The sequence below is a fragment of the Sinohyriopsis cumingii genome, chromosome 18, assembly GCF_028554795.1.
Source record: "Sinohyriopsis cumingii isolate HCF-2022 chromosome 18, ASM2855479v2, whole genome shotgun sequence".
Taxonomy (NCBI): Eukaryota; Metazoa; Mollusca; class Bivalvia; order Unionida; family Unionidae; genus Sinohyriopsis; species Sinohyriopsis cumingii.
In genome coordinates, this window is record NC_142978.1 from 56023890 (window position 1) to 56050234 (window position 26345).

Genomic DNA, 26345 nt, shown 5'->3' on the forward strand with positions numbered 1-26345 from the left:
TAAATACCCCTGTATGGTCCTGTTTAAATACCCCTTGTATGATCCTGTTTAAAAAAACTTTTGTATGATCCTTTTTAAATACCCCTTGCATGTTCCTGTTTCAATACCCCTTGTATGGATACCCCATGCATTGTCCTGTTCAAATACCCCTTGTATGGTCCCGTTTAATACCTTTGTATGGTGTTGAGTAAATACCTTTGTATGGTGCTGTGTAAATACCTTTGTATGGTGCTGTGTAAATACCTCTGTATGGTGCTGTGTAAATACCTTTGTATGGTGCTGAGTAAATACCTTTGTATGGTGCTGAGTAAATACCTCTGTATGGTGCTGAGTAAATACCTCTGTATGGTGCTGAGTAAATACCTTTGTATGGTGCTGTGTAAATACCTCTGTATGGTGCTGTGTAAATACCTCTGTATGGTGTTGTGTAAATACCTTTGTATGGTGCTGAGTAAATACCTTTGTATGGTGCTGTGTAAATACCTCTGTATGGTGCTGTGTAAATACCTTTGTATGGTGCTGAGTAAATACCTTTGTATGGTGCTGAGTAAATACCTTTGTATGGTGCTGAGTAAATACCTTTGTATGGTGCTGAGTAAATACCTTTGTATGGTGCTGAGTAAATACCTTTGTATGGTGCTGAGTAAATACCTTTGTATGGTGCTGTGTAAATACCTTTGTATGGTGCTGTGTAAATACCTTTGTATGGTGCTGAGTAAATAACTTTGTATGGTGCTGTGTAAATACCTCTGTATGGTGCTGTGTAAATACCTTTGAATGGTGCTGTGTAAATACCTTTGAATGGTGCTGTGTAAATACCTCTGTATGGTGCTGTGTAAATACCTTTGTATGGTGCTGTGTAAATACCTTTGAATGGTGCTGTGTAAATACCTCTGTATGGTGCTGTGTAAATACCTTTGTATGGTGCTGTGTAAATACCTTTGAATGGTGCTGTATAAATACCTCTGTATGGTGCTGTTTAAATACCTATGTGGGGTCCTGTTTAATCTGTTTATAAGCAGCAGTAGTGATAAAGTAGATTCTTATATAATTAGGTCAGCTCCAGTCTGTTTCAGGTTTTGTATTCAGTGACTGGACTGCTGTAACACATCCAAATTTCTTATAAATCGTAATGCAGTTCCTAATTTACATATATAATCAAATGGTGGGACCCTGTGTAGCCAAGCCATACTTGTATATTAAAATGCATGGCCTAAAATGGTGGGACCCTATGTAGCCAAGCCATACTTGTATATCAAAATGCAAGGCTTTAAATGGTGGTACCCTGTCTAGCCAAGCCATACTTGTATATTAAAATGCAAGGCCTCAAATGGTGGGACCCTGTGTAGCCAAGCCATATTTGCATATTAAAATGCAAGGCCTCAAATGGTCCATGTTTAAAACTGAAATGCAAGTAATAGTTGTAAAAAACTGTATACTGGTATCTTAAGTTTCAAATTTCTAGCAAGGATATTCTCCATGTTATACCTTTTTATTTTAGTAACAAAGGTGCTCAAAAGTTGTCTTTTTGCCAAGATGGAAGTCAGATGGGAACTAGCAGGTTTGGTGATAAATCCCATAAATCATCAAGTTCCTGCATTATGATTCAGTATGAATTATAGAAAAAACAAATTCTTCTTCAAAAATTGTTTTTCTTTTCTGTAAATATGCATTATCTGATATGTGGAACTGGCAAGACAGAGTTATATCCCCTTATCATGGAGTTGGCCCTGTCTCAAGTCTCATAATGTATTTACAGTAGCTTGGAGTTATGTGTCTTAGTGCATGATCAGTACATGAATGCTGTGTGGAGAAAATCTTTACCCCTGCAAAACCAGATGAAGAAGAATGAAATCTGTGTCATTCTGAAGCTGCTGAGCATCCTGGGATTGTAACCTGTTATGCCACTAATATAGGTCACATGAGATCAAACTGCCTTTTGGATGAAAGGTCTCAGATGTAAACTCTAGTTAATGTCTTGGACCTAGATTTCATGGTTTCAGTGTGTCTGTAGCGCTTGAGTGCTATTTAAGTAATGACTGCCTTGGTCTCACGAGTCAACATATAAGTTATTTCCTTGTTGGCACAGCAGATAATTTAATGGGTCCAAGACAATAATACCCAAGCATCCCTTATTTATTAAGTGGTAAAAACAAGTGAGATCTTCCTCTGTTGCTTGGATCACTCCACTTAAAGGTACCATTTCTGTACCCTGTTGCCCTGGAAAGAAGAATCCAATGAAGACAGCAGTTTCAAGACCAACTACTGATTTTCCGTGAGTGAGAGCCTGCAGATAGTTTAGGTGGTCAACCAAAAAGGCGCAACAATAATCTCGCTTTCTCAGCTTGCTATAGCTAAAGTGACTAGGAAGTAGATCCAGCATAGGCACTATACATTGGTTCAATGGGTGTCTTGTTCACGAATGTCAGAAGCCATGGTAGATTCTATTTCTGGCAAAATAAAAATGTCTTTGTTCAAGACATGTTGAGATTTTGTACTAACCAATATCATTCCTTTTGTAACAGCAAAATGTGTCGAAAACATGAAACAGTAGCCTTCATTGTGAATTCCTTCTAAAAAGTGGAAGTTAGCTAACTGTGCTATGGAAATTTTAGAAGAAGAGATACATGAACCTACTCACAATTTCCTTTCATATCATTTAAACATGACTGGTATTCTTGTAGTTAGAGAGACATGAGTTGAAAGCTTGGCACTCCACTTTGTTGCATGCGGGTCTAAAACGTTCAACCCCAGTAGGTAAAGATTCAACTCAAGACCAAGGATTACAAGGGCCATCCAGTGTGAAATCACTGATTTTGTCAGAAACATGATTCTGGTAGGAACTTGAGCCTGCCTGGGTTGTGGTAGACATATTGACAGATGGACTTCGTGTTTGTAAAAGGCCATGTAAAATTTGATAAGAGTTGTCATTACAAAGAGAAAGGCCTGATGACACTGGGTCTTTAAGTCACCTTCTGAAGCGGTGCAAGATGTCAGCAACTTGACCTGACTTGTCTTGGATCTTTAAATTCTGGAGATTGACAGATGTAGAACTCTGCAAGATGCCATTCATGGAGCAGAAGGTGGTAGAGGCCAGAAGACTTTTATCTGATGGATGAAAGACAAAATGAGGGCTGTGAGCATTTATCTTTAAACTCAGTGGCAAGAAATTCTACTGCAATGATAACGATGACTAAGCTGGAATAGGCTTTCAATGATGGAGAATAAAGCTGGGAACCTATCCTTGCTGGGACATGGTGATCTCCAGGTGGTCACTCAAGCATCACCCACTATCTGAGGTGAGTACCACATGTACAGGAATAGTCAGTTGCCACAGCCATATTGTGAGTACTCCAAGTGGTAGATGGCACAAATCAAAGCATTGCTGGAACAGGAAACTTGGCCTTGGGCCAGCCAATTTAAGAGTGCAAAGTATGGTAAAAGCCTCAGCAGAAATGATCACCACGACAGTAAATCTGTACAATGATGGAATGTTCTGATTTTGGCACTGTGAACTAGGTAAAGTAGGGAAAAAAATCAATGTACCCAGTCCTATTGGTCAAAAGCATAGTTTGGAGCTGAAGTAGACATGAGCTGTGGCCAACTGTCTGGTACTGTCTACATCAGAAAACATCACCTTAGACAGTCTCAGGGTCTGCCTGTGTGGTTGGACCATCATTCCATGTCGGTATTGCCTGATAGTTAATGCCATCAAGACAAGTCCACACCCTTATATTGATGGAAATGGCACAACTATGGCTGTGTGTGCCCCATCATGGCAAATAACGCTGGATTTCCTTAAGATGTGGCAGCTTCCAACATGCAAAGATTCAATCAGAAAACTGAGAATGGAGGTGACATCATCAGAATTATTAATAACATCTGCATCACTGCATGCAAGTTGGATGGCTCACTCATTTACTTCGATCAAATACTAGGCTGTGATCATATCCCATTTCCCACAGACCAAAGCATATATCAGTGAAATCATTCAAGCATCACACAGAAATTACTGAGAAGTGAACACAATAAATTAAGACATACGCCAGGGTCAACTGAAGAAATGATCTTGTTACCAGGAAGAAATGGTTATTTACAATTTTAAATTCTACAGACCAACAGACAGAAAATTAAGATGGCATAACAAATCTTACCATATATTCTTAAGTTTGATAATTGCAAACAGTCATCCTAGATGAAGACCGACTGAGATTGACATACATAGACGAAGTAAACAAGGAATTGCTCAAATGACAAAGAGACATAAGTTGATGAAAATGTCTTGCATCTGGCACAAGCAGTAACTGAAGACTGGGAGGATATGGGAGAAGAAAAATAATTTCCATATAGCCAAGGGGAGACCACTCATCTTACTTTCACTGTGGAAATCAATTGACATACCTTTTGTTGCTAAATTTAACCTGAAAGACATGATGAACATCTGTCTAAGCTTAGGAGGATTGGATTTGCAATGAAGTGGATGAGCTCCTGATGTATAAAAAGTCTGCCATGTTATCTGACAAAGACAGAGAATTAATGAAAATTATAAAAGAAAAATGTTGCCATCTTAAATTAACCACCAGTCTCACCTTAATCTACATTAGGTATCAATACTGCAAGAAACGTATTACAATAATGTGCATCAGAAACGGACCTCAACAATACTGGGTACATCCTAACTGCTTACATCAACAATAATGAGTACATCCTCAGTGCCATTGACGCTACATACCTCAACAATGATGGGTACATCTTAGTACTTCAGACACTACTGAACTCAATAATAGTGGGTACATCCTCAGTGCCACTGACACTACTGACCTCAATAATAGTGGGTACATCCTCAGTGCCATTGACACTACTGACCTCAACAATAGTGGGTACATCCTCAGTGCCATTGACACTACTTACTCAACAATAGTAGGTACAACCATAGTGCTAGTGACACTACTTACTCAACAATGATGGGTACATCCTCAGTGCTTACCTCAACAATAATGAGTACATCCTCAGTGCCACTGACACTACTGACCTCAACAGTAATGAGTACATCCTCAGTGCCACTGACACTACTGACCTCAACAATAATGAGTACGTCCTCAGTACCACTGACACTACTGACCTCAACAATAATGAGTACATCCTCAGTGCCACTGACACTACTGACCTCAACAATAATGAGTACATCCTCAGTGCCACTGACACTACTGACCTCAACAATAATGGGTACATCTTAGTACTTCAGACACTACTGAAATGACTAATGATGGGTTCATCCTTAGTGATTCTGAGACTGCTTACCTCAACAATGGCGGGTACATCCTCAATGTCTCGGAGACGACTTGATCCAAGTACTTCAACTCATGAATGTTATCATAATTTGGTTCTTCCTGTTAAAGATGACAATAACATGATTTAAAATGTTGGATACAAATCTTGGGTAACCAGTATACATGTATTAATTTGAGTTTAATGGCACATAAGCACAATGATGGCTACATGGTGCTGATTAAAAGTTAAGTTCTAAAAATGTAAATATAAATCCTTTCAAATCAGACAAGGCATTCCAAAATGAATGTAAACATAAATACAAGATTAAAGATAAAATGTGTATGGTTTATAATATAGAAGATAAATTTTAAAAAAACATAAGTTAAAAAAAGTTAACAAATATTAAATCCTTAAAATAAAGGGTCATGGATTAGTGCAAGAGTGTCTCAACTCTTAACATTGCAGACATAAAATATGGATGGATATGGCCCAACCTAACCATTACCTAGAGAAACACCTAACCATTAGATAAAAAAAACCACCATCCCTCAATAACCCATGCCCAGATAACTCGATACAATTCAGGATCAGGTAAAGATCTATTTCTAGACAATACCAAATGAACTGGTTAGTTCAATGTGAAGAAAATCTTGATCAGAACAGAAAAATGAAACTTTGATATGTTGCTTGTTTTATTGTTGAAAAAAGCAGTTAGTGCCCTGAAATTTAAACATCATGAAATTTGCAATTTTTAATAAGAAGTCATATATTTTGCTACTCGTTACAAATAAAAATTCTTGGTGCACTATAAATAACAATATTCAATGAAATTTCAATCCATGAAATTGCCAGTAATGTCTACTGGTGGCAGCACTTTAAAAAAATAAATACCAATTAAGTTTTGCCAAGTGAAAGTCATAAATATGATATACTCTCTTCTATTCAAATATAAAATGTAGCAAGCTATGTCCATAAGAATTCTGTTACAACATAATTATGTGATGATTGTGTTTTGATCTTCAATTTGCAGAAGTGTTTGTAGCACAATTACATTCAATTTACAGTAGATCTGCTTTGCATTATTATTTTAATTATGTCATTTGCATAAAATAAAAGAGGACAGAACTTAAAAAAGTTACAAGGCATGCAAATCCTATTCACATCAAAGTTAATTGTAACAGTAGTTGGCAGGTCAATTTATTTCAATTGACAAATTGAATAGTGTTATAGATATTATTATGTAGGTAACATATATAATATATGTAACATAAACAGTGGTCCATCCTACTAATTGGCAAATGTGGCAAATGAAAGCAAGGGAAGCAAGCAAAAGGAGTACTCAGCGTATTGATAAGTTTATTATGAAGAAACAAATTCCAAAGTTTGTAAAATTCATTAAAAAAATTCCCAAATTGGCACTCAGGTTTTCTCAAGGATCAGCAGAAATTTCATTATTACTAGCAGTGAAATTGTGGCACCAATACTTATTTAATACAACATATAAAATTGAGTTTAGGTGTTGACAGTTGTGGTTTCACAAATTACATGTCTTTTGCTTTTGAAAAAAGTAAATCTTGTTTTGTTATGAATCAACAATAACATTCGATGATATCCACATTCACATTCACAAGCAGTGGCATAATACACAATGTTGGGGTATTGAAACCTCTTATAGTAATGTGTTTCAAGATTTGGGGAGGGGGATTTTGGTTATATTGAAAATAAAGGGAATTTATACAGAAGAGTGAACAAGTTAAAAAGAATCAGCATTTTATTGACAAGACCGTTATTCCCAGCACATACTAATACCATTAAACAATCTGCAGTCTGTTTTTTTCACTCCACTGTGCACGAGTTATAGAGATGTATTTAGGACCATTTACAGTGACCAATGATCCCACTGAGTAGGTGACCAGGATATACAGAAACCATAAGTATTTGAGACTATTTAGTGACCACTGACCACATTCAGCAGCTGACCATCATATATAGAAACCATAAGTGTTTGGGACTAGTGACAGTGACCCCTGAACTAATTTAGCAGGCAACCATTGCTACAACTCAATGGTCTTAAACAAAGTAACAGAATGAAGCAAAACAATAAAATTTTGTCAAACTAGATAAATAAATTGTGCTAAATTATACATAGAAAATGTAAAAGGAACTTTGAGTATTATGAATTAAATCCAAATTAATCATAAAAGTTTGATCACAAGTCCAAAGAATAGAATGTTCCAAATGAATTACCAATATCCTTGAATGTATTGAATTACCAATATCCTTCAATGTATTGAATTACCAATATCCTTGAATGTATTGAATTACCAATATCCTTGAATGTATTGAATTACCAATATCCTTGAATGTATTGAATTACCAATATCCTTGAATGTATTGAATTACCAATATCCTTGAATGTATTGAATTACCAATATCCTTGAATGTATTGAATTACCAATATCCTTGAATGTATTGAATTACCAATATCCTTGAATGTATTGAATTACCAATATCCTTGAATGTATTGAATTACCAATATCCTTAAATGTATTGAATTACCAATATCCTTGAATGTATTGAATTACCAATATCCTTGAATGTATTGAATTACCAATATCCTTGAATGTATTGAATTACCAATATCCTTGAATGTATTGAATTACCAATATCCTTGAATGTATTGAATTACCAATATCCTTGAATGTATTGAATTACCAATATCCTTGAATGTATTGAATTAACCAACAGTCTTGATATTGTTAAAAGCCCCTTTAAATTAATTCAGAATAATCCTAAAATGTTGCTTTAGCCCAAAACATCGTAGGAGCAATTTGTAGTTCCAACAAAATAATTTACATACATGATTCTTCTCAAACTAAATCTAAATACAACATTAAATATATATACTGTATGCAGATCAATATTAAAACAAGAACAATACTAGGAAATAGAAATTAGAAATGAATCAGTTCTATCTTCATATACATCTCCAAGATCCATGTTGTCATAATTCATTCCTACAAGACATATGTTACAATACATCCCACGTGACATTTTTCACAATTCATCGACATGTGACATACATCACAATACTCATTCATCCAATCAAAATATTATCTCATACTATAAACATTATTTTCAATTTTTTAAGTTCATAATCTAGAACTCAAAACCTAAGTAAACCACTTCTATCTAAAATTAGAATCTACAGTCATGGACCAAGAGTGAAACACACATTATAGTTATACATAACAAAAACCATAAGTATTTGGGACTATAAGCCTATAAGCAAGTGACCAATATATGTAGGAGATTTTGATGATGACCAAGGGGATTGACCATGATGAGCAGCCAACTATTATATACATGTATGGAGATGAACACTGATACAAGTTTGAATTCAACAGATGAACTTTGCTGAAAACATGTTGCACCTGCCAACAATGCTATGATGTAAACCAGGGGTCTCAAACTCAAACCACCCTGAGGGCTGCATGAGGATGATTTGATGGCCCAATGGCCACAACACACCTACATATGTCATTATTGCTGTACTTATATTGTACTGTAAAGTTTACACAAATTTAAAATTAACAATATTCAGTACTTGGAAATATATGTGTTCAATTTAAGTCCTTTTTTTGGCCACTCAGCTGACAAGGTTTTTCCTCAACCAGCACATCAATGTTTGTTTTTGATATCATGAGATAACGCTAATCTCAATGATGCTGCCATCATCAGTGAGTTTTGACCTTAAGGCTGTCTTGTTTATTTTCATAGACGAGAAAAAGTGCTCGCATATGTAAGTGCTACCAAATATAGCCATGATCTTTGTAGCTTCAGAGAGCAACTTGGGAAATTTTCTCAAGACAGAATCTTGTAGAACTCTGGAACTCCAATGTCCATATATTTCTGTATCAAAAAAGAGTCACTCTGAAGCTCCACAAGTTCCATTTGCATGTCCTCAGAAACTATCAATGTCCAACTTTGTCAATGTCCACAGTGGAACTGTGGCTCAAGTGCCTCAAAATCTTTAAACTGGTTTTCAAATTGTTTGTGCAAGTCAGAAATGATATTAGCATATTGTTTCAAGAATGTGATTTCAACTTTTTCAAATGAATTCAATGTGGAGAAATGGGCCAAGTTCCCTACAGTAAGCTGTTTTCCCACAGAGTGACTTAACACAGTCATGCATCTGTGGTATTAACTGCTTTTTACCCTGAAGTTGCAAGTTGAGGGTATTAAGGTGATCAGCTGGGTCTGTTAAGAAAGCGAGATTACAAATGAAGGTTGAATCAGAGAAATGAGAAACATCTTTGTTTTTCATTTGCATGAAGGTTTCAATCTCTTTTCTAAGTGGAAAGAAAAACCCATTTCAAAATGTTTCCTCAACTCAGTTACCTAACTTCAGTGTGATAAAGAAGTCCCCCATATTCACTTTCAATACTTTCTAGAAACGATATGAACTGTCTGTGATTTAATCCTCTTGAATAAATAAAATTGACAGCTTTAGCAACAATATCCATAACTTCTTTCATTTGTATACTTTTACCACACAGTGCTTCTTGACGCAAAATATGATGGATGCTTGTGAAGTTATTTCGTGGTGTAGTGAGACTCTTCAGTTTGGACTTCAGTAACCCAACAACACTAATGTTTGCAGAAGACATTGCTGGTGCACCGTCCATAGCCAAGGATACGAGTTTGCTCCATGGTAGTGCAGCTTTTTCTATGTCCTCTTCCAGTACTTGAAATATGTCACATCCCATTGTGGTGCCCTTCAGTGGTACTAAGTCTAACAACTCTTGTGTTATGTTTAAACTGACATCCACACCTCTTATAAACACTGCACATTATGCGGTATCAGAAACATCTACGCTATGGAAAAATGCTTAAAATTCAAGTGATTTTGAATCAATTGTTACTTCACATTACTCACTAGCTCAGTAATTCTGTTTGCAATAGTATTAGCGGACAAGCTTATGCCTTGAAATAGTTTGTTTTTTATCAGGACATAAAATTTCACTTGCTTTAACAAGACACTCTTTAACAAAAACACCTTCTGTAAAAGGCTTTTATGATTTAGCAATCATTTCACTTATCAGGAAACTTGTCTTTACTGCATCTTCACTTGACTTGTTAATGTTTGAAAAGAAATTTGTTTGCTTGGCAAATTCTGTTTCCAGTTTCAGCACTTTTTTCTCTCTCATTTTTTCAGTCATAACATCATATGTCTCACTGTGCATCATTATGTAATGGAGACGAATATTATACTCTTTTAGCTATTGTTTGAAGGCAAATTAAACACTGAACTTTAACTTTAACCTCTGTGACAAAGTACACATTCTCCCACTTATCCTAGAAAACTTTTTTCTTCTTCCAGGAGCTTTCTTTTCTTAGATGTTGTAGCCATTTTCGAAGGGCATAATAATAAATCCTGATCATTACATCCTCACGCTAAAATCCTTTGTTAAAAGTGACATCTGGGAAAGAAAAATAACTTAAGAGTTATGTACCTTCAGGATGTTTGGTCAGCATCAAGTAACTTACAATATAAAGTTGCATCGTCAAAATGTGGTTTATTTATAGCTACTGATGCAAGAGTTTGATGCTATATTGTGTGATTGTTCTTAATGCCCTCTAATTCATTTGTTATTGTCTCTTATTACAATTAATGATGCCAATCACTTTGTAGGCCGCAGGATAAAGCTTGGCTGGCCACATATGGCTCAAAGGCCACGTGTTTGAGACCACTGATGTAAATGATGTCCAGATCTTAATATTATTGTTTACAACTACAATGATGTTATTGCCAAAACAGTAACACCTACCGTGAGTTCATCAATCTTCATGGGTCTAAATTGTGTGATTTTTCAGAAAAATGACATTTTCAGCTGTACTTGAATTGAATTTGGGAAGTGTCCAACTGATTGCACAGAAGGAAAATTGCTCATTAGGAAATGGAGTCTAACTGGTTCCACAGAAGGACTATTGCTCAATGGGGGAAGGGGTCCTACTGATTCCACTGAAGGACTATTGCTCAATGGGGGAAGAGGTCCTATTGATTCCACTGAAGGGCTATTGCTCATTGGGGAAAGGGGTCTTATTGATTCCACTTAGGGGGCGCTCACCAGTTATTATGTACTTTTTAGAGAGTGACATATGTAAGGTGAAGTTGTTTGCATTTAAATCATGCACAATGGAGAGAATGGTGGCATACCTCTATGCTACATTAATGTAATGAGGATGATATTTCTTTGGATATTGTACTTTTGGAAATTGTACATGATTTAAACACACTGCTAACTAAAATGAATGCTCCCTTGTGCTAAAAAATCAGCCTGAATTAGTCTAAAGTACACTATCCATAGCAGCTATTAAAATAGGGAAAATGAATTTTTCCAGACTAGACAATACCAGCTTCTGAAAGTGCACTGAATGAATTACAAATATATAAAATGTAAAAAAAAGTTATCGGCTCTTTTTGATACAATTTATCTCTGAAGTTCAGGAAATGAAAATGACCAAGTGGAGCTAGCACTTTTTTGAAAAGTGCACATCTGGAGTAAGGCCAAGCTGTATACTCTATAACCCATATTACACACATCAATCATATACCAAAATAAAGGGAATTAAAGGTTCTTTGAATTATACCTGTGATATACAAGGTCTTTTTTAAATAGCCAGTATAACTAGTGAAGAAAGCCAGGGAAATTCTCTTTCTTTAAAATCCTAACCCTATGCAAAATATGAAACTGTGGAGTGTCACCTTAAGGGCTACTGCTCACTGAGGGAAGGGGTCTTATTGATTCCACAGAATGGACTATTGCTCAGTGGAGTAAGGGGTCCTATTGATTCCACAGATGGACTGTTGCTCATTAGGGGAAGGGGTCCTATTGATTCTACATAAAGAATATTGTTCAGTAGGTCTTCAAATTAATGGCTTGTTGCAAGCATGAAATCTAACAAAAAACTGGTAACCCTAAAAAAATAAAAGCTATGTTTTGCTATCAAATAAAGCAAGTGAGATAAAAGGTTATTAACCTGCCCCATAACACTGTCCAGCTCTTCAGTGAGCTTTTCCTGAATCTCTGGATTGGCAGCCATTGCATAGAGGAAGTAGGTCAGCAATGTAGCTGTTGTCTCATATCCAGCAATGAAAAAAAGAAAGGCTTGTCCAAGAATTTCATCCATGTCCAACCCTGGAATAATTTTTTATTCATATGTTTCATAAACAATTTATTATGCAACTAACAAAAACAGTTTTATCTGCATTTCTTTAATAATACTTATCAACACTTGGTGCAATGTGTAAATTTCTTGGGTACTATTCTACACAATTTTGATAACTTCAGTACAGTCAACAGTGTAACTGAGAAATAATGATCGTACCCTGCAGCTCTTTATACTAGCATGCCTTCTGTCAAATTGATCAAATTATGTCATGTGGTTTACAAGCAGTTGTTTTTAAGTTTTTTTCTTCTATTTTCAGTTATGGCAGCCATATTTGATTGTGGACTGACATCATTTGTACAAATTTTTAAAGTCCAGAGTAATTCAATCTACAATCTATTGCAGTGATGCCCATAGTTGGAAAACAAGTCTGATATTCCACAAATGCAAACAAAATATTTTTTCATTGTAATGTACTTATTATGGTCCAATATTCAATTTATTTCAATCAAATCATTTTCTACAAGTAAACAGTTTTTGTATCAGTGTACTGTAAATGTTAACCTTACTTTTACTGCTAGACTGTGATCCTGACTCTTGATTCTCCTCTTGTACCTCTTCTTCTGCATCCAACAACAGCTGTATAAAGTCAACTCGACCAGTCTACACCAACAAAAATTACATCTTAATGTGGACAGAGTCAGCGCTACTGGATGTTTGTATTAATCTACAAATTGAACATAATCTTACCTAATAATCTCTATGCTTCATTTTGGCAAAACAAAGCCTCTGTATTATTATAATTTTTATTATTATTATTACTATTATTCTGAAACAATAATTCAAGAAACCAATTATTTATTAAAGTATTAATCTGTGCAACAAATAATATGTATACAAGTTTAGTTTCTGTGATCTGTTTCTAGTCCCATACAATTCTATATATGGTCAGTAACAAATTATATCATTAATATATCCCATGACAGTTATTAATTTTTAACCTCACTTAAAAGAAGAATTCTTATTGAACAAAAATATTTAATTCTAGTACTTTCATATTTAGTTCTTGATATTTTTTTACTTTACTGGTGTCTCCTTCATAATTCAAGCTTTCTGTACTGCCTTGGATGCAACATTTTTTAAAACAGGTTTTTAATTCTGTTTCATTTCTTCTTCTAAAAAAAGAATTCTGACATATAAAGAAATGCTGGTAAAGTAATCAAAACAAATGGTATTAAAAAAAACAACAATAACTCTGAGGTGAATGCTGTTATCAATACTTCTCTCTCATTCTGGGAATTCCCGTCATTTTTCAACACTTAGCCCGTACAAAATTTTCCATATGGATTGGATATGGAATCCATACGTACTTTTACAGAAATATCCATATGGACATTTTTATTCTATAGGTGAACCACTCTTATGGATTTCAGTGTATCCATATGGAAATGTTATGGATTCATTATGTACTCTGCTTGGAAAATCCCATGGAATAAGCAAATTAGTCCACGAGATCTGTATTTTGTCCATATGGAATAAAATTAAAATTCCATATGGAATTTGCCAATAATCCATATGGAATTTGTGAATAATCCATATGGAATTTGGCAATAGTCCATATGGAATTTGTGAATAGTCAATACTGAACTGGGAAATATACCATATGGAATTTGTAAATAGTTCATATGGAATTTGTTAATAGTCCATCCTGTACGAAATTTTCCAGGCTATATATATCAATATAATTTCAGAATTTTTGACAAACTCTCAGTGAAATTTCAATCACAAATTCCCACTGATATTTTCAGAAATGTTGGCAGACTCAGTGAAATTTCAATGACAAAATTTCACTGACATTTTCAGAAATTTTGGTAAAATCTCCTAAAAGACCATAATTTTAGTGAAAAACAACATTTGCGTGAATGTCAAAAAGTGTTCACTGTGATTTTGCTGAAATTTCAGTCACGCTTTCACTTGGGTATGATTTTTGTAGAGCATATTTTAACAGGAAGCCAAAAAATTATTTTCAGAGTAAATATCAGATCAAGCCCAAAATCCACCTTGCACCAAATTTTCTAAGTTCAAAGATTCATCTATGCTTGTACTACCAAATATTAATATTCTGATCATGTTTACATTTTCTATACTTTTTTAGTCATGTTTTTAAACATCTGTGGAAATAAATTAAAGAAAACTGACATGCATGTATTTATTTCAAATTTATATGGGTATATATTCATCCTTCCACATCAGCTACACTGACATATACATGTACTCTAACTCCCACCAATATTTCTATTTGAATCAGATAGTTTAGGTTATTAATTCTTCAGAGAGTATATCCATGATGCTATAATACATGAGCCTGCTTTCCATATGGAAAAAAGTGCTTATGGATTAAAGTTGCAACTTTTATTCCATATGGAATTTTCACATGCTGTGAAGCACTTATGGAATTGATATGGAATCAATTGTCTGATTCATAAGTTTTTCAGTCCATATTTATTCCATACGGATTCCTGAAGTATTCCATATGGAATTCATGAGAAATTTCTTTTTTTTTTACTGCATCAACAGACTTAAAGACTTAATAATGTTTACTTCTTTAATTATTGTCAGCATGGTTTTGCTTTAAATTTCATGGGGTGTTTTGTAGTCTTATCATTGTATATGTTTTCTTGTGTTATCTAATACAGTGTGACCCCGCTATAACATGGTAGTTGGGAGCCATAGAACCCGACCACGTTTTAGACCGAACCATGTTATAAGCAACCAGGTCTGTTAGCTGAAGAAAATTATGCATGTACCAAAAAAAAAATGCGGGGATGGGGTGTAGGCAATAAATGCGGGCAGTAAAATATGTGCTTCATCGGCACAGTTACCATCTTAAATCGATACATATTAAATGAGAAATACAACTGTAGTGAAAACAGAGAAGACATATATAAAAGTTTACTTTATTTAGAGAACCGTGAATTCGTACATATATGTGAATTCCTTTTTATATATACATGTCTAATGTATAGCATGAATACAGTATCAACACCATCTACTTACCCAAGAATCTCATCATAGACAATGAAGCCACAATACAAGTGATACCATCGAAAATATGCACACACAGAGCTTTAAAATATTCAATAATTTTGTCAAAGGTCATATTGGTCTGAATTCAGTGGGAAAATGTAGCACAATCATGTAACGAATGACGAAGCACATTTACTTTTCAGTATGTCCCAAGTCGGTAAAATAGTTTGCTGAAATTTCTAAAGAAACAGATTACCTTTGAAGCACCGATTGTTATGAAAACAAGCTCAGCAAATGGAAAAAAATCATTCTCAATCATGCAAAACAATTATCTGATGTTGCTGCCACAATAAGAAATGGGCATTTGTTTGGTTCTCTAACGCTGGCCTTTAGCGGTGACATCAATAATGCATGCACTCTTCTACAAAGACAGCCAACTACAATCATCAATAAAAACAAAGAACTTTTCTTCAAAGGAAGTCAGTACCAAACTTAAATAAAAGTAATGGAATCTGATGTATTTTTGCATTTTCCAACATGACTGTAACACGTTAACTGTGCCACGAAAGTTTCATTTTTGCAGAGAAAAAGTTTATGCTTATAAACTCTACCAACGGTGGCTTAAAATGCAAAGTAACTTTTACCGACAACTGATGACAACTGTGCCAATGAAAACGTATTTTACCGCCCGCATTTATTACCTACCCCCCAACCCCAATTTTTTGGGGTACATGCATCATTTTCTTCAGCTAACTGATCTGGTTACTTATAACATGATTTGGCCTATAAAACGGATTCTATGGCTCCCAACTACCGTGTTATAGTGGGGTCACACTGTACATAGTAAGTCACTGATGGTTTCACAATTCTAAATACCTGCTCTGCCAGCTCTACCGATGTATAACTAATAAAACATTTTTCTACATTTACAGAAAAAAACTAATTTTACAACAGCATATATATCTCTGAAGAAAAAACAGCAGTTTGATAGAAAATTTAATAATAACAGCTTGGTGATAACAAGTGAGCTTTTTCCATGGAGCTTCTTCAAATACAAGCTCAAGTACAAAGAACCAACATCAATACTAAATACAACATCAACAACATCATCATCATCACCAATACTATTTAAAACTTCTAATGCATTAGGGAAAACAATTATTTCTTACATTGATCCCCTTCTTTCTGTCCTCAATAATATCCTTGGTCCTGCTGACAAAAAACTGTACGCAATCATTTGGCCAGAATCCAAAACCCAATTTTGTTATCCATGGTGCCAATCTTGGAAATAACACTGAAAAAAAAGACACAAACATAATGATGGAAAACATTCTGAACACTCCCTGAATATGTCAAAAAAATCTTCTAACACATTAATTATTTCTCTCTCATTTCTCACAAGAAAATATTGTAGGAAAATTGGTGGCATAATATAGATATTTATGTAGCTTTAGAAATAATAATAATAATAATAATAATAATGACTTTTTTAAATACAGATTACTTGAAAAAGTTGGCATAACATAGGTATTTATTGTTGCTTAATTAATACAGAATACTTTGTAAATGTAACATGTCATTAGAAAGAGTAAAAACGTTTACAACTGAACAATATGTTGCAAAGGATGACTGTTTACAGGTCAGAAAAATGTCTTTTTAATTCCAAAAATGAAAGAATAATGGCAGACACGCGTAATGTCATAATCATAATAATGTAACTATAGGGCCGATTAGTGCACTCATGTGAAATGGGCATATCCCATATGCCTTTCTCACATGGACAAATATCCCATATGCCTTTCTCACATGGACAAAATGTATGACACAAATCAGAGAAATTAGTTGGCAACTCAAACATTATTATTTCACATTTCTCCATCTGTTAAAGATCAACCCCATGGAAAGAATGCTTTTAAACCCTGGTACAAGATTCATCAATAACTTGAGATAAAATAACCAAAGAATTCTTCTGTACTTTAAAATTAAAAATTAAAAGTATCGTCTGTAACATGAGATAAATAATAAAAATATTCATCTGTAAATTCAGATTAAAATGTTATCTTAAGGATGATGAAATAAAATATAAATAGAATGAAAAGAACCTAGTTGGGGTTTGAGAACATATCCTGAGAAAAAAATGAGAGACTTTTTAAGACATTTACATGCAAAAGTATTTTGACACATACAAGTACTTTATAATTAAATTAGTGTTACCAGCTATATCAGGATACCCTGCTTTAACTGGAAAATGCTTAAAACCATATGACATTATATATTTAGGTTGTACATACAAAACTTTAAGAAAAAGTCTAAACATTAGTAGATACCTTTAGCAACTGGAATTTAAAATTTTGAATAATTCAACTAGTTTCTAAACACCAGATTAAATGTCACATGAAATGAACACCTGATTAAGTATTACAGGAATTGAATACCCAATCAAGTGTTACAAGAAATGAACACTCGATCAAGTGTTACAGGAAATGAATACCCAATCAAGTGTTACAGGAACTGAATACCCAATCAAGTGTTACAGGAATTGAATACCCGATCAAGTGTTACAGGAATTGAATACCCGATCAAGTGTTACGGGTAATGAATACCCAATCAAGTGTTACAGGAATTGAATACCCAATCAAGTGTTACAGGAATTGAAAACCCGATCGAGTGTTACAGGTAATGAATACCCGATCAAGTGTTACAGGTAATGAATACCCAATCAAGTGTTACAGGAAATGAATACCAATCAAGTGTTACAGGAATTAAATACCCAATTAAGTGAAATAAATACCCAATCAAGTGTTACAGTAAATAAACGCCCGATTAAGTGTTACAGGTAATGAATACCCAATCAAGTGTTACAGGAAATGAATACCCAATTAAGTGAAATAAATACCCAATCAAGTGTTACAGGTAATGAATACCCAATCAAGTGTTACAGGAAATGAATACCCAATCAAGTGTTACAGGAAATGAACACCTAATTAAGTGAAATAAATACCCAATAAAGTGTTACAGGAAATGAACACCCGATTAAGTGTTACAAGAATTGAATACCCAATCAAGCATTACAGGAATTGAATCCCCGATCAAGTGTTACAGGTAATGAATACCCAATCAAGTGTTACAGGAATTGAATACCCAATCAAGTGTTACAGGAATTGAATACCCGATCAAGTGTTACAGGTAATGAATACCCGATCAAGTGTTACAGGTAATGAATACCCAATCAAGTGTTACAGGTAATGAATACCCAATGAAGTGTTACAGGAAATGAATACCAATCAAGTGTTACAGGAATTGAATACCCAATTAAGTGAAATAAATACCCAATCAAGTGTTACAGTAAATAAACGCTCGATTAAGTGTTACAGGTAATGAATACCCAATCAAGTGTTACAGGAAATGAATACCCAATTAAGTGAAATAAACACCCAATAAAGTGTTACAGGAAATGAACACCCGATTAAGTGTTACAGGAATTGAATACCCAATCAAGCGTTACAGGAATTGAATACCCAATCATTTGTTACAGGTAATGAATACCCAATCAAGTGTTACAGGAAATGAATACCTAACCAAGTGTTACAGGACTTGAATACCCAATCAAGCGTTACAGGAAATGAATACCAATCAAGTGTTACAGGAATTGAATACCCAATCAAGTGTTACAGGAACTGAATACCCAATCAAGCATTACAGGAACTGAACACCAATCAAGCATTACAGGAATTGAATACCCAATCAAGTGTTACAGGAAATGAATACCAATCAATTGTTACAGGAATCGAGTACCCAATCAAGCATTACAGGAAATGAATACCCGATCAAGTGTTACAAGAAATGAATACCAATCAAGTGTTACAGGAATTGAATACCCAATCAAGCGTTACAGGAATTGAATACCCAATCAAGCATTACAGGAACTGAACACCAATCAAGCATTACAGGAATTGAATACCCAATCAAGTGTTACAGGAAATGAATACCATTCAATTGTTACAGGAATTGAGTACCCAATCAAGCATTACAGGAAATGAATACCCAATCAAGTGTTACAAGAAATGAATACCAATCAAGTGTTACAGGAATTGAATACCCAATCAAGCATTACAGGAATTGAATACCCAATCAAGCATTACAGGAAATGAACACCAATCAAGCGTTACAGGAATTGAATACCCAATCAAGTGTTACAGGAAATGAATACCAATCAATTGTTACAGGAATTGAATACCCAATCAAGTGTTACAGGTAATGAATACCCAATCAAGTGTTACAGGAAATGAATACCCAATTAAGTGAAATAAATACCCAATCAAGTGTTACAGGTATTGAATGCCCAATCAAGTGTTACAGGAAATGAATACTCAATCAAGTGTTACAGGAAATGAACACCCAATTAAGTGAAATAAACACCCAATAAAGTGTTACAGGAAATGAACACCCGATTAAGTGTTACAGGAATTGAATACCCAATCAAGCGTTACAGGAATTGAATACCCAATCATTTGTTACAGGTAATGAATACCCAATCAAGTGTTACAGGAAATGAATACCTAACCAAGTGTTACAGGACTTGAATACCCAATCAAGCGTTACAGGAAATGAATACCAATCAAGTGTTACAGGAATTGAATACCCAATCAAGTGTTACAGGAACTGAATACCCAATCAAGCATTACAGGAACTGAACACCAATCAAGCATTACAGGAATTGAATACCCAATCAAGTGTTACAGGAAATGAATACCAATCAATTGTTACAGGAATCGAGTACCCAATCAAGCATTACAGGAAATGAATACCCAATCAAGTGTTACAAGAAATGAATACCAATCAAGTGTTACAGGAATTGAATACCCAATCAAGCGTTACAGGAATTGAATACCCAATCAAGCATTACAGGAACTGAACACCAATCAAGCATTACAGGAATTGAATACCCAATCAAGTGTTACAGGAAATGAATACCATTCAATTGTTACAGGAATTGAGTACCCAATCAAGCATTACAGGAAATGAATACCCAATCAAGTGTTACAAGAAATGAATACCAATCAAGTGTTACAGGAATTGAATACCCAATCAAGCGTTACAGGAATTGAATACCCAATCAAGCATTACAGGAAATGAACACCAATCAAGCGTTACAGGAATTGAATACCCAATCAAGTGTTACAGGAAATGAATACCAATCAATTGTTACAGGAATTGAATACCCAATCAAGTGTTACAGGTAATGAATACCCAATCAAGTGTTACAGGAAATGAATACCCAATCAAGTGTTACAGGTAACGAATACCCAATCAAGTGTTGCAGGAAATTATTAAGATTCAATATATCCTGGATTGCAAATTTAATTTTACTCTTGGTGTATTAATTTTTTCACATTTCATGATGGTCACAAAATACTTATTTTAATACTCATAGTCAAAAGTCTTTGATATAGATTTAATTACTTTCAGTGGCATATCCACAAATTTATGTAAGAACAAAAATGTTTAAAATAGCAAAACCACCACAACAACATATTATGATCAGAATATTCACAGCCAATACATCCAATCTTTGCATTCTTATTTTTACATAGTTTTTCTACGTGTGTTGCCGAATTTGGAATTCAATTTAAATGATATTATAACACCATGTTACTAGGATTGCTGCCATATAAAGCATGTTGCTAGTGTTGCCACATTAGAAAATGTAATTTTAATGGCACTATTATATCATGTTGCTATTACATCTTTTCAACGCTGTGTGCAGAATAGGCCAACATATTGCTGGTCAGGAAAACATGGGGTTGGTATCCCCTGTGTCCAAAATTAATATTATTTTGAACAGGATATTCTGGTGACAACTCTTTTCAAATGGTAAGCATTGCTGTATTTTATTTTCGTCAATTGGTCGAATTCGGTATGCGCTTTGCTTCAATATTGGTGACAGAAACCTTAAGTGCGCAGAAATGCCCAACAGCATTGTAATACAAGGAACGACAATTTCTCACTTCAGCTTTGAGATTCAACAATTTGGACTACAAATTTGGCCTGAAACGAATAGCAGTCCGTTTTCTAATCCAAGTTTCCTCCGAATATTTCCATCCCATTTTTCATAGTTGAACATTTAGGTTAGGGTGTGGGGTAATTGCAAATGCATATAAAAAAATTGGAATTTGCTGCCACTGTGCGGTAGCGACATATGGTAGTCACTTACAAGCTGGCATAGAAAATTTAAAACTTATATTATAATATCGACTCATACCTGCATGAAATCGATAGGAAAATGATTAATTTTTTTCAGAAATGGCAAGTATTATAAACGTAATATCTTTAATCCGCTGACAGACTAGGCAAAAATACAGCATAGATGAACCTAACCCTGTACTCGCCATTTGCATTACCAGTCACATGACTTCACAAATCTCAAACAATAACATCGGAAGTCCAATACTCATGTGATGTCAACAATAAACTCCTCTTTAATGTTGTTGCACAGAAATTTGATTATTTTAAACGAAAGTCAGATACTTTTTGTAAAAACCAGCAATCTGGCCAGTCTGATTCATCAAGCAGAAAGCACAGGTCAGCGTGGTAGTCATGTGATAAAAAACTCCAGAAGTTGTTCTCAGAATATATAAATATGGAGAATTTTGTGTTCTTTTGTTTTGTATTTTTATTACAACTAGCATACGACTTTCATTTAATACTTTTTTCTTTCTCTACAACATTTGAAAATGTGGGTTGTTAGATTTGTGTACTCATACAACTGACAATGCAAATTGCGAGTGCCAGGTAACATTTCATCAACACTGTAGTTTTATCTTGTCTTTCAGCAGGTTAAAGACATAACAATTTTAATACTCATAATTTCTGAGAAAATAGGTCATTTTCATATTGATTTCATGCTTGTATCACTCAATCTAACAACGTTAAAGTCTGCTCGACCATAAGGTAAGCAGCTACGCTTTGCCACGACCATGTTGGCCTCTTGTGATGCTAGACTGGTTTTAATACCTTTTATGTAACAAGAGATATGGATATTGAGCCGACTTTGAAAAATTCAGACTTAAAATAGAAGTCTACTAGACAAATATAATCCACTGAACATTTGGATTGACTCAACATATATGTTTACTGCATGCACCCAAATGATACATACTGCACTCTCCGAATATTCTGGTTAGAACTCAATAAATTTAACTCATGATCAGTTTAGTTAAGACTCAATTACATGATTGTTTCAGGCATCAAGTGGAGACGGAAAATTCCCATGTTTTTTCCCAACTTTCATCAATATTTGCGAAATTCAAGGACTTTTCACGGTCGGGAAAAAATTATCAGTTCTCCCAACTTTTTCCCGATTTCCTGGTAGCGTAGGAACCCTGCAAATGAATTCTTAAAATGGACAAAATCCAGCCATTGATACTATTTGTCATACTTTGTCATAAATGACGTTCAATCAATGCATGCTGCATGCAGACCAGGCATTGAATGAATGTGCTGGCAGCAGCTAATGTGTTTTTGATTAATACTTGGGCAATTCATTTGTCTTTGACTTGTTGTGAATCTGTACTATTTCTTATCTGTGCTCATAATTGACAGTAATTACTGATTATATTATTTTTGATTGCCACCAAATACAGTTTACTGATTGTATTGAGACTACTCTGTGTAGCTGCCAATAATTCAGAATTGCAGTTCTAACAACTCCTAATTGCCACAGCTTTTGTAACCACTGGAGCCAAGCTGCCAACAGTACTGGAACAAATGTGAGGAATGTAAATATTCCACCAGTCTTTTGCATTTGTGTCATCTCTGACTTCGATAATTCTTATGATCCTGAAGTGTTACTGTGTTTGGTCGCATTAGCTCATTAACTCCTAGTGCCCCATTTATGCGTCATGAGGGTGTATCCTACTTCCTTGCTCTGTAGTGTCAAGGTCATTTAAGATACACCAAAGAACATTAGACAGATGAAGCTCCACAATGATACCAAATAATCTGGACTTTCTACTTGTATTACAAATTGATGAGGGAAAAATGTCATTTTTGAGACCTGACTTTTTTTTACACCAAAAATTTTCCGGTTGTCGATTAGGATTTTGTGTCCAAAATTTTGACTTTTTGGCCTTAAATCAAAGGCAAACCAGTCTGAACTGCACAAGGACAGGTGACCCTTTGCAAAAAGTAGGATAAGTTTGAGATTTGGAGCAAAAAGTGGCCAAGACATGAAAATGATGGGTCCATTAAGCACAAAAAACTGTAACCCTTCTGCACATGCACAAGCTGACTAATTAAAATCTCCTGGAAGCAGATGTATTTGTATGAATTCAAAAGTCACCCCAAAATGTGCTTCCTATGTCGATTTCAGGTGAAAATGACAAAATTCTCTAGGGGTTAATGAGTTAATCTGAGCGATCTGTTTGGGTCAACTACATTTTCAGTCAATTTTGCCAGAGAAAGTTTTAATGTGACCCTACAATTGTTTTTGATTCCATTTTTAATTTCTGCAAGATGATTTTTAGTAAGACCGATCCTCACTTCGTGACAGGACATTATTATCTAATATAAGTAACAGGATTAATTACGAATTTTCCACCGGTGCATCGATCATCCTCAATCAACCTTCAGCACTCTCCAACAACAGCGTCTCGTCAGAAAATATAACAGCATCACATCTGTAATTAGCACCAGCCGCACCTACTCTTGCATGAAAATACACTTCAACAATGGACTGTCTGAACAACTCAAGGCATTCTAGTGAAAAGTAATGAATTGTGTACAGTGTCATAAAGTCATGCTGAGAAGTCTGCAAACCAGTGTCAATGTTTTGATAACTACAGCATGAGTCTCAAAGCCCTGAGTGGCCAAGTGGTCTAAAGTGCCCTCCATCACGGATCACTGCCATCTCACCTCTGTCTGCATGGGTTCAAGTCTCGGGCTCGGTCAATGTGGATATGTGAGAAATCTTGCCGGTAGCTTCTCGTGGGACAGTGGTTCTTTCTGGGGTTTTCCAGGGTTCATCCTCCACCATTAATACTGGCCGCCATGTATAGCCTATCTTGTGCTGAAAAATGGCATTAAACCCTATAACAACATCAGTCACTTCTAAGTGGTCAAATATCATTTTACTTTGTGTTAGGTCACTGTCTCAATTTCTAAACTGAAGTGCTACAAACACACGTTTTAGTACAGTAAGACCATGTTGGGTACTTATTTGCCAAGTAAATTGTCCTGCAGTTGGTGGGAGTGTGTCTGTGGTATGTGTGAGAAATGGCAATGCTGAAGAAATTCCAGATTGCATAAATGATAACAAACATAATTCTGCAAAAAGTGAAGGGATCCAGAATGTGTAATACAACTCTACCATCGGCAGCAGCTGCACCAAGCCAAATTGCATCGTTGGAGTTGTTCATGTCGGTTAATGTGACTGTTTGGCTCCAAAAACAACCCTGTGAACATATCTACAAAACGCAAATTTGACTGAGAGGAATTGCGCAAGAAAATTGTAATGATGATCCACAAAGTTGTATTTGCACTGAGTAAATCCACCATTTAAAGGGTCATTGATGCCCATAACTACAGATTGCACATCTACCTCATTAGCAGGGGTGGTGTGCAGTGTAGGTCACCTAAATGCAGAAACAGCATTATCAGATGCATCCTTGAAAAACATCATTGTTGGGCCAGATGCTCTCGTGTAATCATATCTATATCTGGCAAGTTCAAAACTTTCATGGCTACATCAACATTATTCCGAAATGATTTGACTTCCTTTCCATCGAAGGAATAATGAGCACTGTTAAACAACACCATGATTCCATTGTTAACAGATCTAACTGTGGTATTGGCAGGATAATTGGTACCGCCAGCATCATTCTGTACCAGTTTTCCCTCAAGTTCCAAAAATGCCTGACATTGGAAGGAAAAACCTAGATGTGTCTTGTACTTGCAATTCTATTTTAATTGATTGGGATCCTTGGACATATGAGCAATACTGAAAATCTTTTGCTTCTAGCCACTAACACAGGGACAGCCATATAAAATGTTGGATTAGCCATATCTTTGAACCGAGTCATGACAAAACTATCCTTTATTGAAATTCTTTAACACATTAACCCCTGGAGGTTTCTGTCATTTTTGCCTGAAATTCGAGTAGGAAACACATTTTGAAAGCTATTTCTGAACAGATCTGAAAACACCAGGTGATCTTTCAAAAACATACTGCCTAGTTGTGTTAGAAACATCGTTTTTCATTGGCTATTTGGCTCACACATGAGCAGAAGGGTAAGAGTTTTTTGGGTTTTTTTGCTAAACTGAGCCATTATTTTTTTATTGTTACCACTCTTTATTCCAAATACCCATCTTATCCTACTTTTTGCAAAGGTTCATCTGTCTGTTTGCAGTTCATACCAGTCTGCCTCAGAGCTGAGACCCCCCAAAAAAAGACTAAAATCCGGACACAAAATCGGATTCTGACCAAGGGCGAATTTTGGGTAGAAAAAAATCAATTCCAAAAAGTGAGGTTTTTCCATCTGTATTCTGTAGTGCAACTAGTTGTTGTTGTTGTTGTAGGGTTTAAGGTCATTTTTCAGCACACAATAGGCTATAAATGGCAGCCAGTGTTAATGGTGGTAAAACCCCGGAAAGAACCACCACCCACGAGAAGCTACTGGCAAGCTTTCTCATATACCCACATTAGCCAAATCCGAGACTCGAACCCACGCAGACAGAGGTGAGATGGCAGTGATCTGTAACGAAGAGCGCTTTAGACCACTCAGCCACTCGGGGCCCTAGTAGTGCAAACTAGATATTACAGATTATTTATATCATTGTAGAGCTACATCTGTCTATCTTTCTATAATACCACCCAC

At 35.2% G+C, this 26345-nt stretch overlaps 1 protein-coding gene and 1 pseudogene across 1 annotated transcript in view; one reads left to right on the plus strand and one right to left on the minus strand.

The window, feature by feature from the left end:
• Positions 1-26345, minus strand: part of LOC149776690 (uncharacterized) — a 187124-nt gene that overhangs the window by 103311 nt on the left and 57468 nt on the right. The window contains exons 9-12 of the mRNA XM_089941330.1: positions 16641-16765; positions 13014-13107; positions 12316-12473; positions 5302-5390 (exon numbers count right to left, since the gene is read on the minus strand). Of these exons, the coding sequence (XP_089797456.1) occupies positions 5302-5390; positions 12316-12473; positions 13014-13107; positions 16641-16765 (466 nt within the window). The remainder of the gene's footprint in view (positions 1-5301; positions 5391-12315; positions 12474-13013; positions 13108-16640; positions 16766-26345) is intronic.
• Positions 155-2831, plus strand: LOC149776691 (uncharacterized; annotated as a pseudogene).